Raw genomic sequence first — 12,448 nt, forward strand, 5'->3', positions numbered from 1 at the left:
GATTTGATGGTTAGTAGTTGATTTCATGATTGAGATCTACGTATTACACATCTCCAGCAGCTTACTAGTTTATTTCTTAAATTTAATATAAGATATTGGATAACTTAAAACATTAATAGTTATTCTCAACTCCATCAACATTACCTATATTCATTCCTTATATAATATTTATTCATTAAAAAGTAACATTAATACATGAAGTGAAGAAAGAGAAAGTGTTTGTTTCAAATATATATTATAAATTAAAAGTTAGAGGAGTAGAAAGGTTAGATAAAAATAAGGAATAAGAAGAAGATCTTAGTGGATCTTAGTATCACTAGAATACTGTTGGAGTATCTCCATATTCTTTATATTAGACTTTAAAAATTCTCTCTTACCCAGTTAAGTTTAACGAATATAGTCAAGTATACGACTCAATCTCGAAACGAGTTTGAGCCTGCTCATGAACATACTTTTAAGTACTAATTAACTACGTACTATCAAGTTTTGGCAACAGAATGTACACCTATTAGCTCAAATTATAAACGTGGATTCATCACCGAGGTTGTAAAGTAGGACGAGGGTAAACTTGATTAAAATGCAAATATATAAGCAGCTTGGAGCTACATAACATACATGCATGTCAATTACCAAAAAATAAAATAAAAACATGCACATGCCTTTTCTTTAGAGTTACATAATTTTATTTTGAAAGTTCTCATTTATAGGTCGTAGATAATGATCAGGTACACTATAGAAACGTGCATCGCTTTGGTTTTTGTGGCTTCTTCTTCTGTTTGGGTGGCATCAAGGCTACTCTTATTGCTGTATCAAACACAGATTTCACATTCTGGAGTATCTCAACAAACACAGATGAAAAGGTATTTGGTCAGTAGATATTCGATACAATACTGTTTGTAACTGCATAATTTAAGGTTTGCAATTTTTTTTATATTTAAATTCTCTCGAACCACAATGTGTTCTAGTCATAACAACACTAGGTGATGATAGTTACCCTCTGTGTTTTGGAACTGCACTCAATATACGCAACTGCATTAATCATCTTCCGAAGCTCTTCCCCCTAAAAATATTACTTTTCATTAACACCAGTGAGCGAAAAAATATATGCATCAGAACATAATGTATCTAATATCTTCAAATATTTCTAGTAAATTACATTACCTGAGTCGTCGTTAGTACAGTGACACCAGGATGATCACTTACGAACTGTCTGTCTTCTCTCAAATCTGCATTTTTTGTTGATGGTGATTGGTGGAAAGTCTTATTCCTATATGCGATAATATAAACGAGTCTCTATTTCTGCTAAAATTATGTTTTTACTTCTCAATTAACTTTTTTCTGTAAAATTTTAAAAATGTTACTCCATTTCAATTAAATTATACACAGGTGATCAATGAAATGAAACTTGCGGTTTGTATACTACGTAAAAGACTCATCTCACCAAGTTTGGTTCCCACAAGTACAATTGGTACATTTGGTGCATAATGTTTCAGCTCAGGTATCCACTACATATAAAATTTAACAAGGATATTGATCAAACTAAATGTATAACACCTTCAATTTTAAAAATTAATAGGGAGAACAAGTTAACGTAAGAATTAGCGTTAAACCTTCTTGTAGATGTTCTCATAGCTGGCCTTGCTAATTAGAGAGAAAGCCAATAGAAAGATATCAGCTCCTCTGTAACTCAGAGGCCTTAGCCTGTTATAATCCTCTTGTCCTGGAATTATGCATACAGCAAAATGTTTAGTACTGACTTTACGTTAGGCAATCAGCAATTTTGTACGAAGGTATGCAGAAATGAGACTTGCCTGCAGTATCCCACAGGCCCAGGTTAACTGTACTACCATTTACCACCACATTAGCACTAAAGTTGTCGAAAACAGTTGGAACATAATCCTAAGAGAGAAGAAGATTATTTCAGTACATGCAATAAGCCAATAAAATGAAATAAAAATAAGTATATACTCTCAGACTCATTGTGACAAAATGTTTAGGTAAGATAAAGAAAAAAGAATAAAAAGAAATTAGAAACACACAGTTGGAAATGTATTGCTGGTGTATGATATGAGCATACAGGTTTTTCCTACTGCTCCATCTCCTACTGTCACACATTTAATAAATCTTGCAGTAGTCATATTTCTTTCCGATCTTTGATCGTTTGATTTTCAAACAAGGATATTGTTTTGTTTTTTATATTAAAACATCATATTGTTAAGCACAGAATTTGAATCTTAAGGAGAAACCAAGAGACAAAGAAGTTGGTAGTAATTTTCAACAACCTAGAAATTGTCTGAAATGATGAGTGCCAGAGGACTTTACTTTTCTTGAAGTGCAAGAACAAGAGGTAAAAAGAGGTTGTGATTTAGTAGGTGTAGTTGTGAGTGCTAGGTGGTTGTTGGTTAATTGTTGAAGAAGGAAAAACATATTGATGGAGAATTAATAGATACATCATGGTTATCAAATATAGCTTACTGGTAAAGTATTCTTCAACTAGAAACTTGATCATAAGCTATGATCTCATCAGCCAACGTATATTAACTTGTTATCGGCTGGAATAAAATTTAAACTTTTAAATATATCACATTTGATTTTTAAAACTTGAGATTTGCAGTTTCTATAATAGATCATGTATTACATAATGTAACTAGCGTAAAAAGTCAGTGACGTCATATAAAATGTAAAAATAATTTCTCATACCGACTCGGTAAATATGGAAAATGTTTTATTGTAATGCCCTCCAAATTCGGGGTTTAGATTTAGGGGTTACTTTGCCAACTACCAACATAATTCAACCTGTACAATAATTATATAAATATATCTTCTGACTACTCCTCACAATCTTTAAGGTTAAGGTACACTACAGTAAAAGCGGCTAAAATCAACCGGAAAAATCCGGTTGAATTTAGAATAATTTCAACCGGAAGCGGTTGATTTTAATATAAATTCATCCGGAACCTTTCCGTTGAACATAAGGCCGTTGAAATTAGCAATCCGGTTGAATTAAGTTTATATTCAACCGTTTCCCGTTGATTTTAGTGAGATTTATTTCAACCATCTCTAGTTGAAAATAAATTTAGTCATTTCAAAAAATTTGAACTTCAAAATTTAAATTTCACCCTGAAAAAAATTTCCCGTCAATGATGGTAAAATCAACCGAAAATCGTTGAATTTTAATTTTTTAAAATCAACCACTTTTCGTTGATTATATTATCTCACCATGTGTCTGTATATTATATTCAACCAATTCTTGTTGGATTTAGTCCTCCCAAAAACAACCAAATGTAATTGATAATTTTTAGGCCCCGTGTGTTAAATTCAACTAGATCATGTTGAAGTTGCTTAACCATATACTACATCATATAATTTTTTTGCAGTTGATGCCTGTACAATTCTAATATATACATAAGACATGATTATTACCGCAACAAAAACCATCAAGAAATAGGTCCAAAATAAAATCCATACACATTACCAAATCATACATAATGTTGGATTAGCTCGATACCTTCCATGTCTAGATTAAAATAAGTACTAAAATTTTTTAAACAGAAGAAAATGTTTTAAAAGGTTCTCAGACCAAAGATAACACAAACAATAATCTTCAGCCTAAAGAGGGAAGCAGGTCTCCAACTCCTCTAAATGGATATCATTGTCATCTTCCTGCAGCTCCACATGATCTGATGCATTATTCTGCAAATAAGAATCAGACAATCTGTTTAGACTAGGTTGCCAGCAATATAGGTAGACAGCTTTTGCTCATATTCATCAAAATAATTAACTACTTATATGTATCTAAATAATACAGGTTAAATGAATTTAGCTTGTAGTTTAAAGCAGCAGTAGTCAAAAAATAATAAAAATGTACAATACAACAAAATTATTAAAACAACCACAAGAAAAAATGACATAAAACAATGATATTTGTATATCTCCTGCAAGAGCTAGACCTCACTGAATAAAAATTAAAAATCCAAGTGTCTCAGATTTTGCTCATTGGAGTGAAAATATGTTCCAACACTGAGGTGAAAATATTGTTAACAACCTTCCTAAATAACTCATCTATTTCTTTTTATTCTATTTTCTATTTTTGCGCAACTACAGAAATTACACAAATATGTATTCAAAAACTTCCAAATTTAATAATACTAACTTTGTACACAATAATATGCAGACTTTATCACTTGAACACCAGAATTGCATTTTGTTAATACAACTTCTAATTAACTTGGTTCCGGTAAATTAGCAGTGAGACTCAACCAGGTTACAAAAATAATGCACAATTATTTAACTAGTAAAAATCATATAAAAGCGAGGGAGATATCAAAAATATATAAAACTATGAGCACTAATTCTTGGCTACAAAACATATAACAGCATTATGGTTAACCTAATAGCAAAACTAGTTCTTGGCTATGAAATGACATTAAGGTTCTAGGCTAATTATATGTCCTTGGATAGAAGTAAATTATTATATTTATAATCTTGAAGGTACGAGGTAACATTGAGATCAATTTGATTAAAGGTTAGATTAATTTTAAAACAACATACAACATTTTAACAAACTATCTCGCGTATCACCAAAAATCACTATTCAACTCTAAGACAAATCAGCAACTAAAAGCATAAATACGGCATACTCAAACACATACATGTTCATCGATCTCTCTACGAGTGCTCACAATTTAGATGTATCAGATAATAATCAAATGTTTAACCTAGTAGCAAAACTAGTTCTTGGGGGGGGCAGGTTATGCAAAGAGTTAATATTTAAGTAAAATGACATCAAGGTGTTAGGCTAATTACACATTCTCGCATGGAAGTACATTATCACCTTTTCAATCATGAAGGTACCAGTTAACATTGAGATCAATTTGGTTAAAGGTTAGACTATTTTAAAGTAACATGCGAACATTTTAACAAACTATTTCATGTATGAGCAAGAATCACACTTCAACTCTAAGACACAACAACAACTAAAAGAATAAATACGACAAACTCAAACTGAAAGCATATCCATGTTCATCTTTCTGCAAGTGCTTATAATTTAGCTAAATCAAATGTTTAATTAACTTTGTAGCAAAACTAGTTCTTGGCTACAATATCATATAAAAGCATTATGTTTGTATCATTACCTCTCGAATAGTCTTTTTATAATGCTCAAATAGAGGAGATGCCATTTGTGCTGCTATACGGATATACTCTTCCCATAAAATTTTAGAAGTAGGATCATCTCTGTTTGGAAAAGCACGAGTAGCCAAGTTCTGCACCTCTTTGTCAAGTCTAGCACGTGTCACCTCTAGTGCCTCAACCATGTTGGTCACATCTGTCATGACTTTCCCAATAATATTATATGCACCGCTTGGAATGCGTTCTGGAATGCAAGCTAGAGTAGACTTATAATTTGTATATTTGACAACCCCGTCCATTCTAAGAAGCTCTGAAAGTGAATGACGTGGAAACATAACCACTTTTCCCTTTTTTGAAGGATTAACCTCCAATAATTGCTCGACTTCCCGTTTTCTTTGAAATTCCTGAGATGGTAAATTGCCCTCCTGAGAACTTCCCTCTTGCATATCACGCTCCATAACAACCTATAATACATAAACTATTAATACAATTGGAGGACCAGAAGCCATCACGTACATGAGGATATATTGTATCACAACACATACTAACAGCCTAGAGTAAGCAATATTTTTTAGAATAAGCAGGACTAAATGTTAATTAAAAATCTGAAGTCCGAAACAGTAGGAAAAATTAGGTGTAGTAGAACTCACATAGGTAGGAAAATTTTTAAATCTGGATTGCACAGATTTATGTGAAAATTAAATAAAATTATATTATGATGTATTAATAGAGAACAGAGGAATAATTTGGAGCATAATTTTGAAAGAAACAAGTGCAGGAAAAACATACTTTAAGTTTTTTCCCTATTTCTTCTGCTTTTACTTTTTTCTTATAGGAAGCATCAAACTTTTCCAAGACAGTGAGAGGTCTTTCCAATTTTTCCTCTAGTTCCTGAAAAAAATTGAACAAACACATTACAAAAAAGCGTAATAAGTTGACCTAATTATATAACATTATACCTCATAACGATGATCAAATGGCTTTGCTCCAGTGCAGTGCTTAATCTCTAATTTCTTAACATTTTTCTTGCCATTTTCTGACATCTTAGAAAATCCCTCTGTCTCCCAGTAATCAACCAGACCATTCCATGCACGTTCAGATAAGAAATAGGGGATGTAATTACGTAGGTTTGCACTTGTGTCTCCCCTGACTAAACACACGAACACAAACATACACCCCTGACCAAAAACACATATACATTACACACATGTCCAAGCTCCCTTCCAAAATAGAATAAGCCCTAATTAAATTAATAAGAAACACCCATAAAAATCAGCTATCATCCGTAATTAGAGAATAAAATAACAACAACTAAAAGCCCTAATTCAAAATTAGCTAAAATAAATTAAAAACCCATTATTACACCAATTGATTCGCACAAATCCAAAAAAATTGTGACCAAAACGAAGTTGAAAATCGAAATCAAAAACCCATTCAAAATCGTGATTAAAACGAAGTTGAAATCATACCTGTTAAGACGGACATCATATTTGGAAGAAGTTTGTAATAAGCTTGTGGAAGATTTGAGAGAGATTTGTAAAAAGTTCTTGAGAGCGGCGCTGTGAGAGGAAAGGGGAATAAGATACAAGCCTAATATATATGACCTAGGGGTACATGACATTAGTTGTTTAGATCAATAAATTAAAACAACCAAAATTGGTTGTTTTAAATATGCTACATAAACCTGGAATAGCTACGGGAAGTTGTATCCTGCTAATTTAAAAAAAAATAGTTTAATAATACATGTAATATATAAATCTAATCATTATAATATATAAATTTAAACATTAAGCAAAATAATTGCAATAATCTTCGTCTTAGTACAAATTTGATATTACTAAGACTAATGCATATCATCATCGCTCTCACTTTCTTCATCATCAACACTCACGTATTCGTCCTTATTATTATCTTGTTCTTCATTGTAGTCATCCATGGAGTAATCATTCTCAACAAACCTCAAGTCAATAAAAAAATTCTTAGGATCATGAATAACCACCAGTTCGACGTGAGATGATGAAGCATTTGAAACATCATTTTGTAAAGCATCGTCATTTGAGAGCGAGCTCTTCTTTGATGCCACTTCTTCATTGACAAAATGACTTTTCGTTGTTAAAACCGTGTACCATGGTGATTTTGCACTTGAAATACTTTGGGCATAATAAACTTGATGAGCTTGACTCGCCAAAATGAACACATCTTCGGCATTTAACGTTGATCTAATGTCCACCGTAGTCATCCTATTTCTATCCACTTTGACATGTGTTGTATGATCAAACTAATGACATTTGAATAATACAACTTTATGTCCATTATGGTAGTGAAGCTCAAGAATTTCTTCAAGTCGACCATAATTGTTTTAAAAACTCTCCTTGTAAGAAGTTCCTACATATAAATGAATACATTATTAAGTACAAATAATACATCAATATAATGAGTAAGATAATAAAACGATAATGTATATTAAATAAAATTCAAGAATATATTATATTTCTTACCAATAACAAGCACACCGGAATTTGGTGAAGTGCGTTCATTTGCTACATCATCAAATTCGGGGTATTGTTTGTACACCAACTTGTGAAATTCACTATAAAATAACAATAACTAATAAGATAAAATAAAATGAAGGGAACAAAATAATATGAGTTAAAAAAAAATTACCTCAAGTACTTTGCAACCTCCGGTGTATTAATAAGAACATAGTATTTGATAAGTCTATCTTCATCCACACTCAAGATTCTATGTCCTTTTCTTACAATGGGTTTCGTGGGATGTGTGTAAACACTTATCAAGTTGGGATCAATGCACTTTTTAGGTGCCTCAAAACGACGGAGCTGATTATGCACTGTTTCAATTTCAGATTCAAAATATAGTGACCAAAAGTGCACACACTCCTCTTCGATGTAGCGTTCAGCCATTGAACCCTTCGGATATGCTTTGTTCCTTACTTTCATCTTCAATCCATGCAAGAATCTTTCAAAAGGATACATCCATCTATATGTAACAGGACCACCCAACTTACACTCAGTAGCTAAATGTAGCGGCAAATGCTCCATCGGGTCAAAGAAACCAGGAACATAGATGGTTTCAAACTTAGACATGATCTCACTACATCTTTCTCCAATTTTAACAAATCAGAGTATCTCAAGGTAGATGAGCACATATCTTGAAAGAAGTTAGACAACTCAATAATGGCATCACCAACTTGTCTTGGTAGCAAGTCATGACAAACAATGGGCAACAATTTTTGCATAAAAATATGACAGTCATGTGATTTCATCCTCTGAATAGTATGTTTTTCAAGATTTACACACCTAGATATATTTGAAACATACCCATCCGGAAGTTTAAGTGTTAGAATCCAGCCTAACTGTTGGGTCTCGAAGGCATAAAACGCAGAGGATAAACGTAAATTAAACAAAAATTTCGAAACCCAAAAACAGGATCCATGTATAGTTATGGTCAGATTATGGAGATAACGAATCATACCTTTCAAGAGCTTAACTTTCACGAACTCAACGGAGATCCTAGCTATCACGCTTTGTGTCTACCTCTCGGAGAAACACCTCTATGGTATCCACACGAGCACCTTCAAGAACGTCTCACGAACTTGACTATGGAATGGATGTACTAGCCTACTTCTTGACGATCTGAATTGCCTCTGCCTCTCTTTGCCGCTAGGGTTTTCTCAAAAACGTACCAACCTCTTTAACATATCATTATGTATTTATAATGGCTGATTAAAAAGGCCCATAACAGCAAAGCCCAACCCTAGTAGGTATTGGATTAAATAATAAAAATGAATTTCAATTATTAAATTAATAACTAAGTCATACTTAATTATTATGGGAAAAACATTTCTTTTAATTCAAATTTATATTATCTCAATTAAGTCTTACTTAATTATAATAAAATTCAAATAATTATCAATTAACTTAAATCCATAATTTAAATTAACTATTCCATTAAGTGCTCTATTTGTGCGACCCTATAGGCTATTATTTAATTGGCAATAATTTTATTCTCTAATAAAATTATAAACAATGAGCGGTATCTAGTAATACATCATTGTTACCCAATTAAACAATAATTAAATCGTGATTAGATAAAACCTTTCGTGATTAATATTTTTCGTGTAATATAATCCCTTTAACCATACATATTATAGATTAAACTCGAGGCATGTATTTAGTCATCCTCTTCAACATTTAATCCGGGTTTACTTGATCCATGAGTAGATTATCGAGACAAATCATTATTTGAGCATGGCCATGCTTTTATAATCTCACTCTATCAAGAGGCCAATAATATCTCTTCTAATTATAGGAGGGTTAAATCCTTTATCTATCATTCATATTTCTCATACGACTCATGATATACTAGATGTCCACTTTTATCATCACCCGATCAAAAGTAACTTTTAATGTATTCAAAGTATATTAATCCTCGTATAGAAATATAATGATTTCAAGTCAAAGGATCGTTACACCATTATCACTGTGAGTCTTTCTTATGACTTTATTAAACATGAAGAATCTCACTGTGGGTCTGTCCAGTACCATGTACTCTCACATGTACCTATGTATTGACTTTAGTATCCCCATACTTATAACCAATGAGATGTGGTTATCTTGTCAAACAACATACTAGTCTATCTATGTATTATTATTGTCCTATATAATAATACTCGACTAGGGACCTTTAAGAATATGATATATTATATAATCTCAAGTTCAAGTCATGTACTTAAACTATACAATTTGTATCATGATTCTAAGGACATTTATTATGTTAACAAAATATCGCAGTAATTAAGGTCATAATAAATACATTTATTGAATGATCAACTGACATAAAGATTATAAAAGAATAATGTATTGCCTCTAGGGCACCTACACTAACAATCTCCCACTTGCACTAGAGCCAATCACCCATATATCTAATACCCATGGAACTAGTGTGACCATCGTGCTTCTGCTGCGACAAGCCTTTGGTGAAATCTCCTGAATATATGTTTAGCCCGGGAGTGTGATCTAGGTTCTTTAGCCTGTACAATGGCTCCATTATTATCGCAGTATAGATCAATGGGATCTGCGATCGATGGAACCACTCCCAAATCAGAAATGAACTTTCGAATCCAAACGGCCTCCTTAGCAGCTTCACAAGCTGCAATGTACTCAGCCTCCATTATAGAATCAGCTACTGTTTCTTGCTTTGAACTCTTCCAGCTTACGGTACCTCCGTTTAGACAAAACATAAAACCAGACTGTGATACAGTATTATCTCTGTCTGTTTGGAAACTTGCATCGGTGTAACCTTTTACAACGAGTTTCTCTTCTCCTCCATACACTAAGAATGAATCTTTAGTTTTTTTCAGGTACTTAAGAATATTCTTAACTGCCGTCCAGTGACCTTCACCCAGATTAGACTGATATCTGCTCGTCATGCTCAAAGCATACGAGACATCTGGGCGAGTACATACCATTACATACATGATAGATCCAATTGCTGAAGCATATGGAACTTTATTCATATGGTCCTTCTCATCCAATGATTTTGGACACTGGTCCTTAGAGATCGTTATCCCTTGAGACACGGGGACATATCCCCTTTTTGCATTTTGCATTCCAAAATGATGCAAAACCTTATCAATGTATGTGCTCTGACTTAGACCGATTATCCTTCTAGATCTTTCTCTATAGATCCTCATTCCTAGAATGTAGGATGCCTCTCTTAAGTCTTTAATGGAGAAATTGCTCCCTAACCAAGTCTTAACAGCCTTTAGAGAAGGTATGTCATTCCCCATTAGTAGTATATCATCAACATATAGTACTATGAATGCCACATAGCTCCCACTAACCTTCTTGTAAACACAGGGTTCATCTTCATTTTGAACAAAGCCATACTCTGTGACTATTTCATCAAAACGGATATTCCATCTCCTAGAGGATTGCTTCAATCCATAAATGGATCGATGCAATTTACATAGCTTGCCAGCATTCTTTGGATCGACAAAACCCTCAGGTTGTGTCATGTACACATCCTGTTCAAGGCTTCCATTAAGGAAGTCTATTTTGACATCCATTTTCCAGATTTCATAATCATGAAATGCTGCAATGGAAAGTAAAATCCTTATAGACTTGACCATAGCCACTGGTGAGAAAGTTTCATCATAGTCAATACCATGAATTTGTTTGAAACCTTTTGCAACCAGCCTAGCTTTATAGGTCTGAACATTTCCATCCATACCCTTTTTCTTCTTAAAAACCCATTTGCACCCTATGGGTTTTACCCCTTCAGGTGGATCAACCAAAGTCCATACTTGGTTTTCGTATATGGAATCTATCTCGGATTTCATGGCTTCAAGCCATCTCTTAGAGTCTGGACTGTTCATAGCATCTTGGTATGTGAGAGGCTCATCTTCATCTATGAGCATCAAATCACCACACTGAGTCATGAGAAATCCATATCTCTCTGGCTCATGGCGAAATCTACCAGATCTATGAACAACCTGTGTTTGTTGAGCATTATCATTATTATGCTCTTGTTCCATATCAGGTTCAATGTTATTTTGCGGTTCTCAATCTTCATCGAGATCTATAGTTCTCCCACTGTTTCTTTTGGAAACAAAATCTCTTTCCATGAAGATAGCATCTCGAGCAATAAACACTTTCTGCTCAGAAGGACTATAAAAATAATACGCCTTTGTTTCATTAGGGTATCCTACAAAAATGCACTCTTCGAATTTAGGTCCAAGCTTGTCAGATTCTTGACGTTTCACAAACGCCTTACATCCCCAAACTTTCATAAAGTTCATGCCTTACCGTTTCTCCTTCCATATCTCATATGGAGTCTTTTGAACCTTCTTAGTAGGAACACAGTTAAGTGTGAAAGCCGTTGTTTCTAGAGCGTAACCCCAGAAACTAATTGGAAGATCTGCATGACTCATCATTGATCGCACCATGTCCAACAAGGTGCGATTTCTCCTCTCTGAAACTCCATTCCATTGAGGTGTTCCTGGCGGAGTGAGTTGTGATACAATACCACACTCTTTCAAATACTCTCTAAATTCGGTGCTTAAGCATTCACCCCGACGATCGGATCGTAAGATCTTAATACTTGCATCTCCGCCAATTTGCTTCTCTACTTCAACCTTGTATTCTTTAATTTTTTCAAAAGAATCGAATTTGTTCTTCATAAGATATATATATCCATATCTACTGAAATCATCAGTAAATGTTATGAAGTAGTAGTAGCCTCCTCTAGCCATTACACGCATTGGGCCACATACATCACTATGTATTAGCTCCAGACA

At 33.5% G+C, this 12,448-nt stretch overlaps 1 protein-coding gene across 1 annotated transcript; it reads right to left on the reverse strand.

Annotated features, from left to right (window-relative positions):
- Nucleotides 1-520: 520 nt before the first annotated feature.
- LOC141677970 (rac-like GTP-binding protein RAC13) lies at nucleotides 521-2,288 on the reverse strand. Its single transcript, XM_074484131.1, has 7 exons — nucleotides 2,040-2,288; nucleotides 1,812-1,899; nucleotides 1,611-1,720; nucleotides 1,442-1,505; nucleotides 1,162-1,226; nucleotides 995-1,060; nucleotides 521-829 (listed from the first exon to the last, which is right to left on the reverse strand). Exons 1-7 carry the CDS (start codon nucleotides 2,136-2,138, stop codon nucleotides 731-733), a joined length of 591 nt encoding a protein of 196 aa, XP_074340232.1. The 5' UTR covers nucleotides 2,139-2,288; the 3' UTR covers nucleotides 521-730.
- Nucleotides 2,289-12,448: the final 10,160 nt, after the last annotated feature.

The sequence above is a fragment of the Apium graveolens genome, chromosome 8, assembly GCF_009905375.1.
Source record: "Apium graveolens cultivar Ventura chromosome 8, ASM990537v1, whole genome shotgun sequence".
Classification (NCBI taxonomy): domain Eukaryota; kingdom Viridiplantae; phylum Streptophyta; class Magnoliopsida; order Apiales; family Apiaceae; genus Apium; species Apium graveolens.

Coding starts and splice junctions, on each gene's coding strand:
- LOC141677970 (XM_074484131.1), bottom strand. CDS start 2,138: ATGACTACTGCAAGATTTATTAAATGTGTGACAGTAGGAGATGGAGCA. Junction 1,227..1,441: donor ACTTGTGGGAACCAAACTTG/GTGAGATGAGTC, acceptor CAAAAAATGCAG/ATTTGAGAGAAGACAGACAG. Junction 1,061..1,161: donor CTGTACTAACGACGACTCAG/GTAATGTAATTT, acceptor TAATATTTTTAG/GGGGAAGAGCTTCGGAAGAT.